General features: G+C 52.5%; 2 protein-coding genes across 13 annotated transcripts in view; both read left to right on the top strand.

The window, feature by feature from the left end:
- FBXO31 (F-box protein 31) overlaps positions 1-6889 on the top strand; it is a 29181-nt gene extending 22292 nt beyond the window's left edge. For 8 of the 10 annotated variants that reach the window (XM_049806760.1, XM_049806757.1, XM_049806763.1 and 5 more), the window contains one exon: positions 1080-6889. In XM_049806760.1, coding sequence (XP_049662717.1) covers positions 1080-1302 — 223 coding nt within the window. In that variant the 3' untranslated portion in view covers positions 1303-6889. The remainder of the gene's footprint in view (positions 1-1079) is intronic. The other 2 variants (XR_007506804.1, XM_049806758.1) reach the window with 2 other exon arrangements.
- Positions 6890-13957: 7068 nt separating this feature from the next.
- The window catches only part of KIAA0513 (KIAA0513 ortholog), a 28518-nt gene continuing 21662 nt past the window's right edge, over positions 13958-20813 (top strand). The window contains exon 1 of one of the 3 annotated variants that reach the window (XM_049806769.1): positions 13958-14071. The gene's annotated coding sequence lies outside the window, so the exon portion shown is untranslated. Of the gene's footprint in view, positions 14072-16111; positions 16217-19425; positions 19624-20813 lie in introns of those variants that run through there. The other 2 variants (XM_049806772.1, XM_049806768.1) reach the window with 2 other exon arrangements.

The following is a 20813-nucleotide window of genomic DNA, read 5'->3' as shown; positions in this document are numbered from 1 at the left end:
TTGTGCTTAGATTTTCTGCTGCTGCTGCCCTATCTCCCACGCTCTTGTTTGCTCCCTCTCTTTCTTACCACACTATCATCTGCCATCCTGCTTCCTTGCTAGATTTTATCCTGTTAGTTCTGAAGTTAACACCTCTCCTGTTTCCACCTTCTGCTTTTTTTTAAATGTGTTTTTGTTTCCCAGAGCTGCTCAGCTTGTATATTTAGAGATCTGTTGAAAGCGCTTCCCGTTTCTGTGTGTGTCACTTGTGTTCCTTGGCTGTGGGAACATGGTGCTCTCTCCCACCCCTCCCTGGCCTCTGATGCCTTGGGGCCAGCTCTGGAAGGTGCTGAGCGCCCTAAGCAGTGGGTGCAAGTATGCAGAGAGCCTTGCTGAATGGGACCTAGAGTCAGTAAAGCAGCATACTAAATGAAGTGTGGAAAAAAGAGCCCAAAAGCTGAGGCTTAGGCAGGTGACCTTCAGCCAAACATCTGTGCTTGTGGAAAAACCTACCAATAGCTGGTTAATCCCAGAAGGCCCCTGCTGTCACAACCGAGTTGTGTTTGAATAAAACCCTGCTCCACCTGCTGCTTGCTTGGAGGTTAGACTGACCTTTACTCTTCCCCAGCTCCAGTTAGATTTTTCTTTTTTTAGATTTTTCTTTCTCTCTCTTCCCCTGGGTTTTGTCGCAAGGTTTGCCTCTCTGGTCACCCTCTCAATGTGTCTTTCCTTTTCTGTGAGGATTGTCTGGGCCTGGGTTCATCCTTGAGTAGCAGGAGTAAATCTCAGATGGATTACTGGCCTGAACTACAGAAAAATTCAGCCTTGGTGTGCAAGGGCTAATTTGAATAGCCAAAAGCAGCAACCTCCAAATAGCAGTGGAGTTTCTTTTCTTAAAATGGTATCAACAGTGTTTTGTGCTGTGTGGTAAGAACTGACTTGAGTATAAAACTCCCTGTTCTGTAGCACCTGGCAGTGTGTTTGACAATTGTTTGATCACAGTTTTGTGTTTGGTGGGTTTTTTTTTAATTTTTTTTTATTAAATGTTGAGTAATTATGGCTATTCTCACATCTTTTTTGCTATTCTTCTCTCCTTGCAGTTTCTATGGGACGGGGCTTATTGCTGGCCACGGCTTCACCAGCCCCGAGCGAACACCAGGTGTTTTTGTTCTCTTTGATGACGATCGCTTTGGGTTCATCTGGCTGGAGCTGAAGTCCTTCAGTCTCTACAGCCGGATCAAGGTCTCCTTCCAGAATGCCGAAGCGCCTTCCCGTGAGGCTTTTGATGAAATGCTGAAGAACATTCAGTCGCTGGCTACTTGACGGGTGATTTGTGATGGACAGGGCTAGGGGTTGCAAAGGCTGCTGCACTCCCCAGCCAGAGCTGGGATGGGGATTCCTTGCTCTTGGTACCTCTGAATAAAAGCATGCACTTTTAATAAAGCCTTTTTACCCCAAATGTACACATCCCGGTTAAAATATCCATGACTGCCCTTTCCTCCCTGCCATTCCACACTGCTCCCTAGCAGTCCTTGTTACCCAGTCTGTAACATAGCTTTGTATAGCTGAAGGGATCCTGCAGAGGAGGAACCAGACCTTTCTTATTGCAAAAAGAATGCATTGGAACAAAAATAACTCAAGGTCAGAGCTGGATCAGAAGAACATCTAATTGACTGGATGGACACAAACCTGCTGCTCTGACCATTAGCAGTCTCCTGTGGAAAGAGCTCTTCTTCAGGGAAGGGACTCATTTAAGCCTTTGCTGTGCTCTAGGACGATCTGTCCTCCTGGGAGACTTGCTTTACCCTCCTGAAAAACTGTGTGGTCCCCCGCTGCAGACTGGCTGGCTGCTTAATGATAAATTGCATCAGCAGTGACAAAGCATGTCCTCCTCTCCAGAAACCTTTGTCTGGGTGCAGCGTTGTCAAGTGAGGCTGGTGTAATACCTGCATCCTTGGCTTAGTAATTGGAGTGGGTGGTTTCCTTTTGAGAAATTCCCTCAGCAGGGGAGGATTTCCCACTGTAAATGTCTGTGTAGCGTTGGCCTGGCTTCTGGAGCTTGATGGATGTGCTGTCGCTGGGGCTCCAGGCCTGAATGTCTCCCTGAGCGTAGAGGAGATGATTCTTTTTTTCTTCTAGGAGCTGGGTAAGGAACTGGAAATGAGTGTGAACTGCAGAGAAGCTGGTGCATTCAAACTGGTGTTGTACCTGAAAGGTTCACCTCAGATCTTTTAAAGTGGATCTGAAAATGTAAAGGAAGGAGAAAAAAGAAAACCGACTGTGAAATAAGCCCAACTGCAGCCTGCTGACTCTTGTCTGTGATGGGCAGCAGAAGGTGCCACATGACGCTGGTACTGATGTGATCCCAGTGATGTGTCATTCTTGTATCAGGTTGCCCTGTGCAGTCTGACAGAGTGGCAAGGGATTCTCATAATATTGCTGAGGCTTGTTCTGGCACCTTTAAGGGTTGGTCCTGACAGGTGGGTGCTGCTGCTCCACTCACAGGACCCTTCTGTTCCCTTTCTAGTCGTACTTGTTTCATCCCAGATGATTGCTGCATCCACAGAAAGCTTCTGGGCTTAATTTCTTTCCACGATCCCTGCATTCTGTGTGGCAGATCTGAGCTCCACTGGGAAGTGTGGGCTGCAGGCAAGGAAGCAGATTCCCCACAGACTGTCCTATGCAGGAAAATCCTGTCCAGTGCTGATCTACAGACTCTGAATTGTGCTATAAACCATCAGCATTTGCATCAGCGCATGTTATTAATCCTGTGTAGGAAGAGATGATAGGGATCCTTATGTGGAGAGAAAAGAGCTGTTTGTAAGGAAGCTCTTGGTTACAAGCAAAATACATCCTTTGTTGCAGTTGCTCTGGCTGTTATGATAACCTCCAGGTTTCTTCTCTTCCCACTACCAGCCGGATCGGTGTCTAACAAAACTCTGCCTTTACATCTTCTGCAGGTTTTGGTTTGTAAATGTGTCTGTACGTGTGTTGTGTTGGGAGGATTCAGGCCCCATCTATGGAGAAGTTTTGGTCATTGCCTGGTTTCACTGACAGCAAGCAGCTTTTATTCTCACTCTCGCAAGGGCTTTTTGCCATTTCTGGCTCCTGAGTGTTCCCTCAAGCTGCGTGAGAACCGAGTCTCCAGCAGAGACTTTGAGTAGAAGGTCATGTCACTCACAGGATTAATTCCTGTCTCTTTGGATATGGTTTTACAAACCTCTGGGAATTCGAAGGTGATTTGGGGCACTTTTTTCTTTGTTTCCTACTGCTTTGTTAGTAGTGGAAAACCTGCCTTAGTGTTAGAGGTGAGGATCTGAAGTGCTATTACCATTTCTAGTGAATAAGCTATAAAAAGTAGCTTGTTTCTGAGCAGCCTGTTAGAGGTGTTCCTGTCAGCATCAGCAGAAGGAAGGCTTGACTTGGATCTCACCCTGTCATGCAGGGCTGGGAGAGAGGAAGGGTGGCAGTCCTCTGAGCCTTGGGGTGTGGGCAGAGAGGTTTAGCTGAAGCTAAAACTGGGCACCTCAGCCTTCTGCTGCAGCTGCTGAGCTGTGTGCAGAAGGAGAGCATGTGCTTAATCTTGCAGATGGAGGTTTCCAGCTTGATGATGCGGATTTCTGGGATACCTAAAGACATTAGGAGTCTGTTTGGCATCTGGGCAGCCAGTTTATCTTGGAGCTTGCTGTTAGGCTGGTGCAGCCAGTATGTTGGCTGCTTTTTATTTTCCCGAACAGCCTGAAGGGATGAGAGAGGTCCCCTTGGGCAGCTCTTTCAATCACCTGTCCCTAAAACCAGTTCTGCTTCAGCTGCTAATGGATCCATAGCTCTGATTGTGGATTCCTCCTTCCCTCAGTGTCCCCACTCACCCAAAAAAAGCAAAAATGCTGAAGTTTTACATAACTGACTTAATAGTTTTTGCTTTTTGTTTTTGAAGCAAGATTGAAAATCCAGACTATATTGAAAGCACTACAAGCACTTGGCCTGAGACCTGACTCCCTGTCTCCTAAGTACAGATGCTGGCTCTGTACTCTCCTCCCTGTAACCTGCTGTCTTGGGTTGGCTGAATGTGTAAAGGTGATGTAGGTATGTTCCACTGCTGTGTCGTAAAATGTTTTGAGTAGTTGTTACCTGCAGCTTAAATTCCCCTTGATTTCAGGAGTCTGCTGGGGAGTGCAAACCGATGGATAGCAGATGGCAGGAGTGTTTTGCTTGGTGCTGAATATAGGTCTGCTTTGTCACTTGGGTGAGGACCTGTTGGTTGGCTGTTGGCACAGGTCGCGCATCTGCTGTTCTCCAGGCTAAGATGGTTCTTCTGCTTGTAGCTTGTCCCTTCCAAACCTTTTCAGTGGCAGTGTTAAAGGTCTCTCTTCTGAAGGCAAGACCTGCTTGGCTGGCTGGAGAGAAGGGCTTTGCAGAGGCTTGATGCCCTGCAGGAACTTTTCAGAGCTTAGCGTTGCCCCTGTAGTAGCATGTTTTTATTTATAGCGTACCTGATTGGCCTCAAAATGTCAGAATGTGCTAGTCCTGATTAAAGGCAAAACTGCTGATACACTGTGGCTTTATTCTGTCTAGAGCAAAGGCAATGAAAATAGCAAATTTTGTATTAATACTCCTCCTCTGCCTTCTCTTCTCACCTTCTGCTCCTCAAAGCCTGGCAGGCTTTTGTGGCATTTCAGAAGAAAATTTCCTGTGATTTGGCTTAGGGTGAAGAAAGCTGTTAAGACGGTGAAATTTGAGAGACTGGCATAAATGCTCTGGGTGTTCCTGTCCCTTTGCTGGTTCCTTTGTACATGGCTACATCAGCGCTTTCAGAGAAAAGCCGAATAACACGATGAGTTACAACTTGCTGCTCGGAAAGCTTTGGGAGAGGGGAACGAACAAGAGGAGTGCAGCCACATTTAGTGGCAGGCAGTTTGGATCTGAGCATCGCCCATGGCTGAGGGGGTTGCGACCACAGCCCAGGTCCTGTCTTCCCTCGTGGCACCGGTGGGAAGCAGTGTGCTGACAGTACAGAATTTTGCTCTACTTGCTCGTGTTTGATACAGGCTGTACCACCCCCCTGCACAGTATGTCTTAGTGCATACCCTGCTTGTTTCCTGAACCCTAGTTGTCCAGCTTGTTGGGATATTTCTGTGAGCTGTTGACAGGGATAATGTGTGGTGGTGCCTTGCAGATGGTGATAAATTTCTGGTGCTGACGTGTCCTTGTCCTGTTTGCTCTGTAGAAAATCTTGGGGACAATTGGCTTTATTTCTTGATCCCAGATGGGTGAAAAGTGCTGGGGAAGATGGAAAACAACTTGTCAGGGGTAGGAATACTCTCTTGGCAGAAGCCTTTTGGAATAAGCAAAGCGTTTTTGCAATTAGGTTGCAGAGCAGTATTGCCCCAATAGCCACAGCAAGACCTAGGGCTTAGTTCTAGCTCAGGAGCAATGAGCAAGTGACTGGCTTACGTGCTCGGGCTGTGTTGTGCTCCTAGATCATGCTTTCTGTGTTGCCAAAACACGTGGGTTTGGCCAGCTGGAAAACAGAAGCATCAAAGGTCCTCATCCATCCAGTTTGTTTGCCTTGGGCCTGATTTCATAGCTGTAAATGTGCTGTGATCGGGCGTTGTGGTTGTAGGAGACTCAGTGCAGTCCACGTGGACTTGTCAGGGTTCGGGTATTTTTATTGAGGAGGAGGAAAAGGGACGGAATTACCTGTAGCTTTGGCTGTCAGCTTCCTTCTGGAGTGAACAGTGCAGTACTGCCACGGCTACTCTGGAATGGGACAGCAGAGGTTGGTTGGCAATTAGTTAGGAACCTTGTACGGGGGAGAAAGCAAATTCATGTGCAAGCGTGCTTGGAGGTGTAAGCTACCAGGAAAAAAACAAAATGCAGCTGGCTCAATGTTTACTTTTCAAGAAGGATGACTTTTTATTGCTTTTTATTAATTTAAAACTAGTGGAACTTAATGGGAGTGTTGGGTGTTGTGTGGAAATGGGTTGTATAATCTGAACTTGCTAGTTTAGGAAATGATAATATATTAACTCTGTCTTGTAGCTGGGTGCTCACGTGGCCAATAATCTTCTGTTGTGTTCAGCTGCCAAAGGATTGTGTGCTGGCCTTCGTGCTGCAGGCCAGACGGACAGCCTAGCTTACCATTTGGACAGTGAAATATTTGAGATGTGTGATCAGGCGGTGGAGTAGAAGATAAGTTACCAAACTGTGAGTGCCACTGACTTTTTTTTTTTTTTTTTGTGTGTGTGCTGAATTAAAATGTATGATTCTGGGTTTTGTTTGGATTGCAGTCTTTTTAATTTTTGAGGAAAAGACGCTTGGATCAACTGTGTTTATTAGCTTAATTAAAGCAATCTGCACTTTTTTCATTGATTAGTACTCCTACTTCCCCTAAGCAGTTGTACCCTGTTTCCATGTGTATTTTGCACTCACCACTTTAACATGACACAGATGGATTTATCTGGGCATCTCCAGCAGGCTTTGAGTGTAAATAAGTCTCTAAAGGTGGTACTTATTAAAAATGAAGGTGAAACACCAGATCCCTGCTTCATAAAGGGAGTAGTGCAGGGGGAAAAGGTGAGCTTTTCTTTCTAAAATGCCATTTGACATCAAACACCTCTGTTTCATGCCACAAACATCCGTGTGGAACATGATAACTGTAGTTTAAACAACTCGCCTGCCCGGTCTGCTCCCCTGTCTGAGTGATGGGGTTTTGCCTTTCCTTTTGTTTGTGAGTTTGAGAGGAACGGGCTGTATAAAAGCCAGACATGACTTGGCAACACTTGGCATACTTTATCCCAGGTATCGGAAAGCTGAGCAAAACGCGTGTGTTACTTTTACACCTGATCATTGTTACCCAAGGAGCCTTTTCCAATTTCAAATAATAAAAAGGAAAGTTTTGTGAACTTAATTCTGTTTGTTTTTTTGTTGTTTTGGTTTGGTTTTTTTTGTTCAAAGGAAAGCAGCGGGTGAGTTCCACCCTTCTGATGTGCAGCAGCCTGTCTTCCACCATGTGATAAGAATTAATTTTCCCTTGTTTGGGTACTTGGTGAGCAGTTACACTGATTTCCTGAAGATGCAAGGCACAAACCCCCACGCCTCATGCTGTGAAATTCTAACTCTTCCCTTGTCCCTGTTTTCTGTTCCTTCCTCCTGCATCTATCCCACACAGCAACTTCCTCGGGGTACCCGTGGTGCCTAGCTCCCTCCTGCAGCAGATGCTGGGGCCGGCAGAACTAATGACCTGAGCCCTGACTAAGTCTTTCTGCCCTTCCAGCCACAGCTTTCTCTTTCTGAAAGGAAGCGTGTGGTAATCCTGAATTATTTTTTTTTTATTCTTTCTTCCGCTTAGTCTGAAAGAGGTCAGCTCGCACAAAACTTAATACAAGGAATGGGGAGGGGGAGGCAAGCGTGATGGTGTAAGCCCCCTTCTTTATGGAATCAAGCTAAGAGTTGTCTGTATTTCTTATGCCTTTTTTTCATGTCTGTGTCCCCCCCCCCCCCCCCGTCTCCCCCCTGCCTTCAAATTCACACCCACCTCAGATCTGAACTGCTTTCACTGATTTTCCAAAAGAGTGATTATGTTGAAATGGGACAACTTGTGGCATGAGCTCAGCTGCCACCGAGGAGTCGTTTGTCCTCGTGCAGCAGGTCTTGTGCCTGGTTTTGTGCCAGGACGTACGGCAGGGTCCCCAGTTCGGTGGGAAAGGCCCGAGTCCTGTCTTCACTGGAGCGGATGTTGTGCTTTGAGCCTTGCAATCCAATTCTGCCAGTAAGTTTCTTGGCAGATTATTATTTTTGAGAACAAACCTTGGCCATGGAGCACTAAACTACCAAAGTTCACGCATGAACTTTTAATCTGGAAAGTTTTAGTTTTGAACTACTGGCTCTGCCTTAATGCTGGTAGTTAATCAAGGCCAGAGTGCACTGTTACAGCTCCTTGAGTGCAGTCCATTTCCCACCCCCCTTTTTCTTTTTTTTACCACCAATGTCTTCCGCTAATCGTGTGCGTTAATTTTCTGGTGCTGAAGGCACATCTGACCCCACTGCTTTATGTGAAGTGTTCTACATACGATCGCACAGTCGTTCAAGCCTTAGCAAGAGAAAATAGTAAAACATGTCTAATAAGCATGCAGTAACTCCTACCATATGTTTGGCCTTCGAGGAGCCCAAATGTAGTTTCTCAAGTGGCAGCATTTTTGAATACTAACCACATGCACTTCCCAAATGCTGGCTTGCAACCCTCCCTCTCCTTCCAAAGAAACTCAGAGATGTGAAGGTTTGGTGCTGGGCGGCTTAACACCTCCTGGAGAGGAGCTGGGGCAGCGCAGGGGTAAGTCTCACCTCCTTTGCCCCAGCCCCTGGTCGAGGAGCAAGGAGGTTTCTGTGACCTGGCAGAGGTTCTTCCTCAGCAGGTGGGTTCCTCCTCCTGGCTTGGTGATGGATGAACTGCTTTTTCCATCTGTTAGGGGTAAAGTCCCCAGTGTCGTGGCCAGTTAAGGGGCTGTTAACTGTGAAACAGGCAGAGGGTTGTCCCTGTAGTTGTTAGCTTAGAAACTGAGGCTGCGCAAGGGTAAATTTTTCCCTCTCTGGGAAGACGGTTGCTGTGAACAGGCACGTCCCACGCTGGCTTGGGGACTGTGTTTGCAGCTGGGTCTTAGTCTCTTCTCAGGGCTGTGTTTCTGCTCTGCCAAAGAGGCCACTGCTGCCGTTTGTGGTGATGCTGCTTCTTCCTACTTGGCTTGTTTCTAAAAACCACAAGGCTTTGGTGTCTTAACGCAGAGTCAGAGGTCTGTTGGTTCCAGCCAGGAAGGAAGGTGGGTCTCCCTTCTTCAGGCTGCAAGTATGTGCCCGAAAATCAGTTCCCTGTGTGAGCCCAACTCCTGGCAGCCACTGGAGACCTTACCCTGGGGTAAGGATGGGGTGTGAAAGCAGCATTGGGTTTTGCCACTCCCTCTCAAGGCAATACTGCTGCCTTTCTGCCTAACGCTTGTTTTATTTTTGGCTGTTGGGAGACGCGTGCTGCTGGGCAGGTCTGGAACTTCACGCTGACTGACCAGCCTGGCAAGCCAAACTGAGTTTGGTCTAGATGTTAGGTAAGCTTATCCGGAGCATCAGCACCCTTGAGCTGTGTGAAACACCGTCTTGCACTCTGTCTCGGTCCTGATCTCCCTGCTCCTTTGGGAATGGGCTGGAACACAGGCATTTATTCAGTGCTGCTTGGGAGGGTTGACATTTTTCACCGTTCTCTGCTTATCAGCCATCTATTTTACCCTGACCCCTTTCCTGTGAGCGGGGAGCATCATCTGCCTTCCCTCCAGGTGCAGGAGGGGTTGGAGGGGGACAGACCCACACAATCCCTCCAAGGGGCTGTGTCAGAGGCTGGGAGTCCCTGTGCTGAGTCCAGGGACTGGGGGAAGAGAGAGGAACCTTACCTGCCTTGGTCCCAGGGCTGGTATTTCCCAGTTTCCAAGCCTTTGGAGGCACCTAAATGGGGGAATGTTCAGCAGTCCAAGCCTGGGTGTGCGCTCTCCTCTTTGCATCCCTCCCTAGAGCAGAATTCTGGGAGGACGAGCAATTTGGTGTGTGCTTTGCTCACCCTGCTTCCCAGCAGTGCTTTGTTTCTTCCTCCTCTTCCCAGTGCAAAAGGTTAATTAGTGGCAAGCTCTATATGGCTAATTAAAGACGCATGAGGTCTTTCTGTGGTTCCTCGGAGATGTCAGCCTTTTGCTTGCACGCTGCCGTCCCCGCTGACGCGTTCTTGCGGTAATTAATTTAATTTGCGTGAGGGTCTCTGTTCCTGGCTCCCCGGCGCGTGGGGCCGTGCCTTTCGCACCCGCGATTTAATGTCACAACGTCCCTTTTAAACCCCCACTTTGGGATTTACCCTCTCCAGGTCCAGGGTCTCCCACCACCCCGGGGGGCCGCGTGGGGTCGCTGCGGGGCGATGCTGTGGCGCGTCGCGCCCGCCAGGGGGCGCCAAAAGACTGGACAGGGACACTCGTGGCCCCGCCCCTCCCTCCCTGCGGACACGGACACTCGTGGGACATTGCACACGCCCCCCCCCCGCCCGTCACCCTGAGATTCTACGGACCGGGCACCTTCGGGGCTCCTGGGGTATCCCAGGGCGCCCCACGGGACCTGGGCACCGCCGGGAGTCAGGGACACCCCCCCCACACCCCCCCAGGACAGGCAGCCTTGTGCACCCTCCTTTCTGGTAGTGCGTGGCGAGGGGGGGGCTGGCAGGGGGACCCCGGTGTGTGGGTTTGCCAGCAGCCACACCTGGAGGATGCTTAGCCCAGGGAGATGTGGGGACGGTGCTTTCTCCCACCGAAAACGAGCGGGAAGGGCCGAGGCACGTAAGGAAGCGCCTGATCTCTCCGGGAGGACGGCACGAGGTGTAACGAACCACTGGTGTGAAGGGCAGGGAGGGCGATGGGAGTCTGTGGCCACCGGCCATCAGCTCCTTCTGAAATATTCAATAAGCAACTCCTTAGCCAACCTCAGGCATTTCCTTCCCTGCTTCCCGCTCCGTCACCGTGTGCTCGGTCTCGCTGTCCGTCAGTCCCGGCTGTTGGTGGCCCTGGCATGTCTCCCCCTGGTGCGGGTCCAGGCTGGAGGGACAATGCTTATTCCTGCTGGGGCTGGGTCTCCCGTGGGGGCTCGTGGGCTGCTCTGGGGTCACGCTGGGAGAAGCGGAAGCTAGAGCATCTTTCCCGCTCGCCCACCGACACGCTGTCACACCGCCTACCCTTCTCCTCCCGGTCCCAAGCGAACCGGTTCCCATCAGTTATCTCAGTTTGTCACTCGGGCACCTGGGGGGACAGCCCTAACCCACCTTATCCACTGGGAATATTTTGTGCCTCTCCTGAGCCAGGGAGGGTGCAACTGCTTTAAATTTATGTGTAAACTCGCTCTCTTCCCTCTCTCCCTTTCAGCCTTCGTGTCTCACCTCTCTTTGAAGTGTTTTTTTATCCTGTGGCTGGCTTCTCCCGGGGGCTTTTTCTCACCTTCTCATCCCTCGCCTCATCTCCGGGAACCCAAATTAGTCACGGGCTGGGGCAGGTCTTGCAGCTCACCCTGGTGCGTGCAGTCACCCACAGAGCCTCATTTGACCCCGTGTCCCTCAATCCTCGTTACCATAATACCTGACACACAGAGCAAGTGTCCTTTTGGCAGTGACCTTGTTACCTGCTCCAGTGCATTTATCCCACCCTTGCTCCCAGCATATTAGGGGGGTGATTTGCAGCCAACTGCTTGATGGCCCGTAATCCCGGCTGGAGGAGGCGAGCTCCGTTATCCGTCGGTGTATCAGCAGTGCTAGCGCTGCCTGGCTCAGCCCCCTGCACGTTGCTGCTAATTAAAAACAAATGAGGAGGGGACGGCTGGCAAGCGATGCACTGAATGGCTGCGCCTGATCCGCTCCATTTAGGAGTTCTGCGAGTTGCTCGAATAAATAATGTGGAAATTTAATTTTCTGCCACTCTGGAAGGGAGAGATCTCAGATATTATTTGTGCTCCTTTCTGAGCATCTTGCTTGCTGTAAAAGGGAAACCTGCCCTCGCCGGGACCCTTCCCAAAGGCTCCTGCGTGGATAACGCATTTGTTTCATCTACAACCACATCTTGGCTCGCGCTGGTTCATTAGGGAGAAGGTGCCAAATTGGCCCTCTACCGCGCCGTGCCTGACACGAGGGCAGCTGGAGGCAATTACCAGCCGGGGGGGGTGAGAGGGGGGGGGAACTTTCTCCTCTCCAAAACAAGCAGATACAGCAGTGATGGGGAAAAATACGGCTTAGAGCCGGCGGCCAGCTGGGAGCCAGGCGGCAGAGGCCATACCCCAGCCCTTGCCGTGCTGCGTGTACAATTCCCCCTCTCCCTCTTTGTTTTCTCTAATTGCACAGCCAGGCCTCCCGGGCACAGCCTGTTTCTTACCCCGCGCCGGTACAAAGCCCTGTGGAACGGGGCTGGGACGTGCTGACCCGGGAACGGGGAATACGACCTTGGAAGAAGGATTTAACTGGTTTGGGCTTCACCGGGGAGCGATGCTCGGCCGCTCAGCGAGCCATGGCCCGTGATGGTAAATCTCCTCTTGAATGCTTTGCTCTGCGGGGGGAGGCCGTAAGCGCTGCTCCCAGGGGCAGGGTGCGATGGGTCACCCTCACCCCGGCTACCCCGGCTGGGGGCATCCCCGAATCCCCTGGGGTGGATGGAGGCATTGGGGCAGCATCGCAAACAGCCAAAGCAGGGTCCCAGTTGGGGTCTCGGCAGATTTAATGCTTTTTTTTTTTTAAGCCCCTTGGGCGGGATATCAGCTTCTCCCGCCGCGCATGGGCGCGAGTCCTCTGCAATCTCCTTTTGCAACCGTTTCCTTGCCTGCGGCTGGGTTGTTTCACATATGAGAGGGGCTCAGGGAGGCAAGGTGGAATTACAGCATTACAGACAAAGCCTTAATATAATCTTCCCTGCATGAACGGTGTTGCAGGGGGAAGACACGGAGAATGTTCTGCGGAGCGGGCTTCAAATGAGGCAAGCTGCAGTTCAGGATGTACGCTGAATTGCTTCATCACCGCTCCTAATGGCTTAACCAACAAAATCCATATTCATAAATCAAAACAGGAGCGTGAGCGACCTCTGTTCAGCTCTGCTGCCGAGCCGTGGTGCATTCAGAAATAAGGGCAGATTATATATTGCAGGCAGCAGCTCTGTATATATCTTCTGCAGCTGCCACGACTTGGCCTTGGTATTTACTGAGCCCAAGGAGAGACGATACAATCAAATCTGTCTGTCGGCATCTGAAGGATTAGCTGAGTCAACCAGGAAAAAGCTGAGCTAATTTATCATGCTATTTTCAGTACTGAAATGCACCCTGGACATAATTTCACCCTCAATTACAGATCCCGCAGTTCCACAGAACGCAATTATCAAAAATGTTCTTTTTCAATGTATTTAGTGCTTGGATTTGGGCATTGCAGTGGGTTGGTGGCAGCTCTGCAACCAAGGCTAGCTGATGAGATCTGGAAAGTGGAACCAGCGGAGAGATAAAGCGACTGTATCTGTTCTCTCTGGCCAAGGAAAACGTGGTGCAGGGAGGAGGGTGTCACAGATGTGTTGGCAGAAGGACCTGGCGGTCTCTTGCCCACCATGCAGGGCTGTTGCTAGCACCGGGTCAGAGCAGCCGCAGCTTTTTCTGGCCTCCCAAGGGCAGAGAATCCACCGTTTTCCACCCCGAACTCCCCGCGAAGTGTCATTGCAAAGTCCAGCACAAAGTCTGGCTCTGCACTTTTGCAGCTGCCCTTCAGGTATCTTCCCCCCCCAGCCCCAGCCAGGCGAGCATCCCCTGGGACACCAATGCCAGCCCCAAACCCTCTGGCAGCCCTGGCTGGACCCTCCCCAGCATCAAAACGTCCCCAAACTGGTGCCTGATCACCCGGGACAGCCTCCCCAGCAGCCTCCCTGCTGCAGCAAGCCCAGGCTTGCAGCGTGCCCCCCCCTTCCCCTCCTGGCCGATGCCCTTTGGCATCTGCAGGTAAATGCATTTCAGCCACCCTGATTTAACTCCCTCTGCAAATCTGAGCTGTCGGTGGCAATGCCACCCAGGGCCTGCTGCAGGTTGATCTGTTGGGTCTCCGCTGGGGAGATGTCCCAGGAAAGAAGCCATTTCAAGGGATAAAAAAACCCCAACACCCCCCCCCCCCCCCAAAAAAAAATCAAACCAAGGTGAACGGCAAGGAATCTGCAGCTTTAACAAAAACTATCTCTATTTTACCGAAAGTTTAGCCATTTGCTGGTGAATTTGGCAGCCGCCGAGGAAACGGGCTTTGCAGGGATCCCTTGGGGCTGCGGGGCTGGCTGGTTTCCCAGCCCAGTGCGGGTGAAGGCAGCAGCTCGGTGTGACGGAGGGGCCAAAAATAGAAACTTTACTGTGAGCAGAGAGGAATAATACTTTTCCTGAAGCCGCGCAATAGCCTTGAGGCTGCTAACGTGGTGATAAGCAGTTGTTTGCCTGTGCTCTGGAGCAAGCGTGTTTTATCTCTTCCTTGTTCCAGCCCTGGAGAAAAAGCCCAGCGATTTTGCTGCCGTGGGACCACCAGGTCTGTATTTTATTATTTCTCTATTCCGGCAGCACCTGGAGACCTGACTTGAATTACATAGTGTGACACGGCTGACGGCCCAGCCGTGCTCTCGCATTAAAAACCAGCAGCAGAAGGTGCAGGGGAGCTCTGTAGCTTTTGTGGGAGATGAGCTAGGCAGATGCGATGCCTTAATAAGTGGCGTTGGTGGGTTTGGGGAGTCGTGGGTGCCGATGCCCAGCCGGGCTGCTCCCGCCGGAGTCACGTCGAGGGGTGAGCGCAGCCGTTTTGGGGCACCGGGAGGAGGAAATATTTGCGGCCGCCTGCGCAAACAAGAGGCCCCGAGGAGGAAACACCACGAGCTGGGCTGGGGAAAATCCCAACCTCCTTGTACAAAGCCCAGGGCTCGAGGAGAGGACTAAATCCCAGATAAAACTGGGATTTCCCCCGTCCCTCTCCTGTCCTGCCCCAAAACTCGTGCTGTCAGGGGAGGTGATGCCACTGGCTCGTGCAGGAGCGTGGTGACGCCGGGCAGTCTTAGCCCTGCAGAGTTTGGTGGGTAGGAGAAAAAGACTTAAGTTAAATGTTGAGCTAATTAGCTATTTTATTAGCAAGCAGCTGCGGGGTGATAATGTCTGTAACAGTTTAGGGGCCGATTGCCTCTTACAGCACCAACACCGTGCAGGTTTAGCTGATTTTTCCCCCCTTTATACAAATGTCTGCAAATCCCCTCCTTTGCCTTGCATCTGCCCTGAAGCACGGCCGATAAAACCAGAGACTTTTCCCAGCTTCAGCCCATCTCTGGGAAGGAGGATGATATTAAACTTGAAACAAATTACATTGTGCATTCGAGTGAGGATGCTCGAATGCATTTTCTTTTCCTAATGACGGAGGCAGTGGGAATTGCAGCACCATTAATTTCTCCTTTTGCCTCCTGCGAGTTGTCAGTGGCTCTCCCCTCTTGCCTAGTAACTACCACATCCAATGGGTCGGATGCTTTGCTGCGGCCCCGGCACCTTTTGTACGAGCTCCTTGCTGAAAAATAACCGGAGCAGCCCGGGAAATGCTGTGGGGCGAAGCTGGGAACCGCGGGAGGCAGCAGGGATGCAGGGTTTGCAGCAAGCTCCGGAGGAGCCAGCCTGGCCCCGGCATCCAGGGCTGCTGCTTCCTGCGGTGTTTCCTTCTGTTTTGTGCCTTTTGAACCTTTCGGGGTTTCTCGCTGTTAGTGGAGGGTGGGGAGACGGGGCGGCTGCTGGGCTTTAAAGTGTTTCCAGCCTGGAGGAAGATCAGCCGTGCTGCTGGATCTTGGGATGGGAAACTGCCGCTCGGAGGACAATAAAGGTTATTAAATGTCAGGGAGAAATAAAGCTGCCTTTTTTTTTCCTTTTTCCTTTTTTCTTTTTTTTTTTTTTTTTTTACCCCCCTGCTGAACTGGTTTGCAGGCGCTTTGTGCCGCCGGCAGAGCAGTGGCAGATGGGGACCGGGGCACGGGACCAGCTGCCTCGGGGCATCCCGATTCTGGATGGGATGTTACTCCTTGAGCACTTGGGGGTCTTGGCCACGGGTCAGGGACCTGCAGACCCAGCCTTACGCAAGGGCAGAATGAAATGGGTGTATTCCTTTCGTGGGTGCAGCCTCGCAGGGTGTTGCAGGGGTTTGGGCTCACGGATGCATCCAGCCACCTCCTCCGCCGGCTGCTAACGTCACCCCAACCCTTTGCCAAGCGCAGAGGTTTTCGGTGACGGCACGGGAGGCGGTGACGCCGGCTTCGTTGGCCTCCGCCGCACCTCTCCTCCTGGCCCTGTGCCCTCACGGCTCCGGCAATGTGAGCAGCCACAGGTCTTTCCAGTCCTGCCCCGGGGCCGCTTTTCGGCACGCAGCCCCTTCGGGAGCTCCCATCGCGGCTCTCAAGGCGCGTCCGCAGCGGGGCGGCACCCGGGGAGGGGGAAAAGCACCGGGTGCGTCACCAGCTCGCCTTGTTTATCTTTTCTTTTGACAGTCATAGCTTTAATTAATCATCGTGCACCGGTAAACGCTTGCAAAATTGTCCCTGTAACATCAGGCTGTGTCCGCCCCGGGACCGAGGTCGCAGGGGCTCGCAGGACATCGCCTTCTGTCAGATCCTTCTTGCCCGCTGGAAGGGGAGCCAGCACCCTCGGGTTGAAGGTAAAAAGCAAATTGGTGTTGTGGGGCTCCCCAGGGAGTGTGCTGGGGGCCGGAGCAGACCCTCGGGGCTCCCGGAGGGTGGGCATCCACCTGTGGCATGGCTGATCCTGCCCGGCAAAGCCGCTGGAGTATCTGCTGGGAGAAAATGTTGGGTGCTGGCCTGCACCCCACATGGCAAAGAGGTGGTGTGGAACGGCAAAAGTTGTCAAATTTGATGTAGTATGGAAATTGGGCATTTTTTCAGACGGTGAGCAGGATAAGCCTAGGATCAATGGCCAATGGTCAAAGTGCATCTCCCGTGAGATCCAAGTCACGGCATCTCCCCTCCTCCCCCTCGGAGGCTCATCCACGGCACCGCTGCGACGCTTTCCCCTGTATTTTTACCTCTGCTGCGCCGCTGCCTAGCTCTCCATTTTAACAGATGGCTGGAGTGACAATTACTGCCTCAAAAGATTATATTTATAAATTCCTTGTTGGGCTGTTATCCGGCGTGTGATAGAGCTTTACACAAACAGAGAGCCGAGAGTCACTGCTGGCTGTTGTAACTGGAAAGGAAATTATATTGCACAAAGCACTTCAAGAAAGCGTGACGGGTTTTGCTGGGGGAGAAGCTTTGGTGGGTGCGTGCAGAATGAGTTTGGTTTGCGTAGATTTGGTACATGTTAAGAAATAGTCACCTGGGGGTGACTGGCACCGGCTGGCTGGCATCTTATCCCATCCCATCGGAAGGAGCACGCTGCATCTTGGAGGGCTGCAGGACCGCGGGGCGAAGCTGCCTTTCATGGCTCCTGGAGTTCATTTAATTGCTTTTCTTCTCTTCTTGGTTATCGTGAATGGTGAATTTGGAAGCTCTTAATGCAAAACAATTAGGGACAGGGTTCCCTGGGGATGGAGTGATTTCCTATCTGGAAAAGCATCGGGTCTTTCGTCCTTCCTGTTCCTGCCTGCTTGCTGCTGGGCACCGCATGCTGCTGATTGGGAAGGTCGATGGCGATGCCTGATCCCCTGGGCTGCACGGTGAGGATTGTAGAGGATGCTAGCAATGTTAAAATTAAATCAGCCCACCCTTGGGAAGGATGGCTGGGAGGTCCGCAGGGAGATTACACCTAAGCGGGGTGCTTGGGAGAGGCTGGGTGAGATGGCCTGCTCAGGAATCCACGTCTTTGTCAGGATTGGGAAATAAAAGCAGAAAAATGGCATTTGGTCCTCCGCCAGCGTGTCGTGCCTTTAGCATCCGCATTGCCGGGCTTGAGTCACCTGCACCATCTTACTGATGACCTTCCCTTTGGTGCTGTGGCCGCCAGCATCTCCCGAGCATCCGCTGCGCTCCTCCTGAGCTGCTTGTGTCCTAACGGGGACCGTGGGGCTGCCACGGGCTCCTTTCTCCCGTGCGTGGGGCAGCGATGGAGGACCACGCTCTGCCTGGGTAAGACGGCGTGGTTAGAGGTGATGCTTAACTGTGGCTTGTCACCCTTTCTAGCAACCGAGACAGAAAAGGGAGAAGGGACATAAAACACGAGAGCTGTGCTGGGCAAGCGCCGCAGGTGTCAGCAAGCAGCATGTTTTGGGGATGCTGGTGGAGGTTTTGCCCAGCGTGGAGCCGCGAGGCCGGGCTGCCCACACCACGTTTTCCTTGGAAACCTGGCGGTTTGCACAAGCAGAGGCGTATCGTGTCGTGCCGAGACCCCTTCTGCTGCTTTGGGAGCCATGCCACGATGCTGGCGAGGTCCTCTCTGCCACCCCAGCCCCGTGACACCGTGATAGCAGAAAGCTGAGCTGTCGCTCACCGATGCAACCTTTGCACTCCCAGCAGTCCCGTGTTTGCTCCTCGCCCATCCCGGCTGCCTCGCGTGGGTGGGAAGGATCAAACCCACCTTCATTTCTCCCAGCTCTGCCGCTGCCGGTGCTCCTCGGGTGGTTTGCCGTGCTGCTGCCGGGTGGTTTAGCGGGAAGGGAGAGGACGAAAAGCAGCGCTTGGGGGAATTATTTAAATTGCAGGTGCCGCAGGAGTTCTTCCCTGGGGCCATCTCGCCGTGCAGCCAGCAACGGTGTGTACGCAACGCCCGCGCAGGCCCCAGCTATTTCCCTATTAAGTGTTTGATGGAGCCAAACACAATTTGGGCGTATTTGCAGGGAAAGCACAGGGAGAGGAGCCCCGCGCCTGTTGCTCAAGCTCGTGTCAGCCTGGCCATCTGCGTCTCCCCGGGAAGGCATTATAAATAGGTTCGGCTGCTTTCCTTTCCCATGGCATAACTTTTCGGTGCTCCGCAGATTACGGAGAGGCTGCGGGTAATTATAACACCTTTGTCCTAACTTGCTGACGCCCGTCTCCCTCGCTGAGCTCTTCTAACGCACGTGCTGTGGCAGATGTTTGCTAACCGAGAGGACCCCGGGGAGACACGGAGAGGTTTTTTCCTCCCTAAAGAAGTTAGCATCGAGGAGGCGCGTGTCTTTGACAGCCCGTGGCAAGCTCCGCTTTGCTCAGCCGAGAGGTAAGTGGCAGCTGGCGGTGCAGTCGTGTCCCCCTGACCTGGGATCCAGCCGTGGGGTGGCCGCAGGGAAGGCAGAGCATCACCCGAACCGAGCCGCGGTGGGGAGCCTGTGCTCTGGCATCATCCGCTCTGCGTGAATAATTCACCAAATTGCTGTGTTTTCGGGTTTGTTCCGTAACCTGGGTCCCAGCTGTGATTTACTGCGGCAAGCTGGAGGTCAGCGCAGGGCTCGTCCACTCCAGCTTTTCCGCTGTGTCTGGCTAAGGTGGAGAAAACCCTGTGTTTTAAATGGTGTAAACAACCGGCAACGGAGAAGCTGCTCGGCAGTGCCTGGCTGCGTTCGGCTCGGTTACGGTCGGCACAGGGCAGACGGTTTCCCATGCCTGGACCGGTGCTGTGCCACGCGTGGGATGTGCCAGCGGGGCGCGAAGCTGGGTGTGCAGGTGGATCCCTGTCCTTAGATGCTTTCGTAAGCGAGGAGAAGGAAGCTCCGGTGACCTCTGCATCAGAGATTCAACCAGGAATAAGGAAACGAGAGGATTTTCCCAACCGTTGTGCAAATAGGGGCGTTCAGTACGGGAGGGTCCAACTTAATGCCATAAATCAGATTGGATTAGGAAGGATTTGCAGAGGGCCAGTCTGGAAGAGCGGCTTATTTAGGTTTTTAGCAGCCGTGTCACAACCATACGTGGTGTCGCAACGCGCTGTTGCGTTGTATGCTCACGTTGGGGTGTTGGGCGAGCAGCCGGGAGCTCCTGGGCTGGGCACAGGGGAGACGGTGCGGGGTGGCCACGGGAGGGTGGTCTGGGCTGTGAGAGGGCATGGGAGGACACAGCTAGATAAGCACCAGGAACCTGACATCTTCCTTGTCTCGTGAGTCTGAATCAAACCCCTCAACCCGTGAGATTGCAGAGGGTGAGTACCCTTTGAGGCTCGGACGGTTTCATGCTGTCGTGGGTCTTTTTAATACAAATTAATTTCTCGTTATGCGAGTGACTCTGTGCTGTTGACCTGTCTTGTTGCCCTGCTCCCACTCCACGTGCTTTTGCTGTGCTCTGGGTGTGCTCGTGGGCACGTCCAGCCGCAGCAGAGGAGCCGCCTCTCTTTTATGGGGCTCAACTCACACCACGGGCTCAGCCTGTCCCCGTGGTTGTTCGCATGCAGGACCTGGGCTTTGGGGCTTTTATCAGAGCTTTTACCTCCTTTCTCCCTGCCCTTGCTCTGCCCCCAATTCCTTACAGCAGGATTTTGCATCATATCCTTCTGTCTTTGGAAGCCTGGCTCCTTTCCGGAGCTTCCAGTGCCGTCCCCTGTGCCTTGTGCCCAGCCCCGCTCTCCCGGGCTGCAAAAAACTCAAGGGCACGAAGCAAAAAATTGCCCAATAATTTAGTAACTTCCACAAAAGAGGTGCTTCCCCTTGTAGCTGCCGAGTAGTTGGGGATGTCACCCTCCACTCAGCACCGATTCCTCCTCTCTGCCTCCCTCCTGGTGCGGGAGAACCAGCCCCAGCAGATATGAGCTTGGCTGTCTCGCGGGCAGCTGGAGTCGTGCTGTGTTGTTGGGATCGGGGAAGGAAAATAGGCCACTTATCGTGTGCGACAGACACAGCCACCCCCGGAGCCTTTGTCTGCAAAAAGGGGAACGGAGCGATGAATATCCACGTCGATCTGGGGGCAGAGTTGCAGCTGGGGCCTCGGCGGGTCTGTGGGTGCGAGGAGGGAGGTGGGTGCTGGAGGATGGATGCGGCTGCAAGGGTGGGGGGCAGCGGGAGACGGTTCTCGGATGGGGATGGACCTGGGGAGGGGGGTCACTCTCCCAGGAGAGTGTTTTTGGGGGAGGGTACCACCATGAAGAGGTTTCCACAAGCTGTTTAGAAAGTCTGGAACATCTCATACGGGTGCAGATGGGTTAATAACCCAAACATGAACCTTGGTGGAGACGGGCTGCCCCGGTCCTTGGCCGCTTCCAGCCGAGGGGATGTGCCACGGCAGAGTCATGGGGTGGATGCTTTCCCGGCAGCCCCGGGGCCTCTCCTTTCCTCGTTGAGGTGAATCATTCCTGGGGAGGGCTGTGAATTACCAAAGCAGGTGGAGCAGGCACAAAAC

The sequence above is a fragment of the Accipiter gentilis genome, chromosome 7 (assembly GCF_929443795.1).
Source record: "Accipiter gentilis chromosome 7, bAccGen1.1, whole genome shotgun sequence".
Taxonomy (NCBI): Eukaryota; Metazoa; Chordata; class Aves; order Accipitriformes; family Accipitridae; genus Astur; species Astur gentilis.
This window is presented reverse-complemented; position numbering and strand designations above follow the sequence as displayed.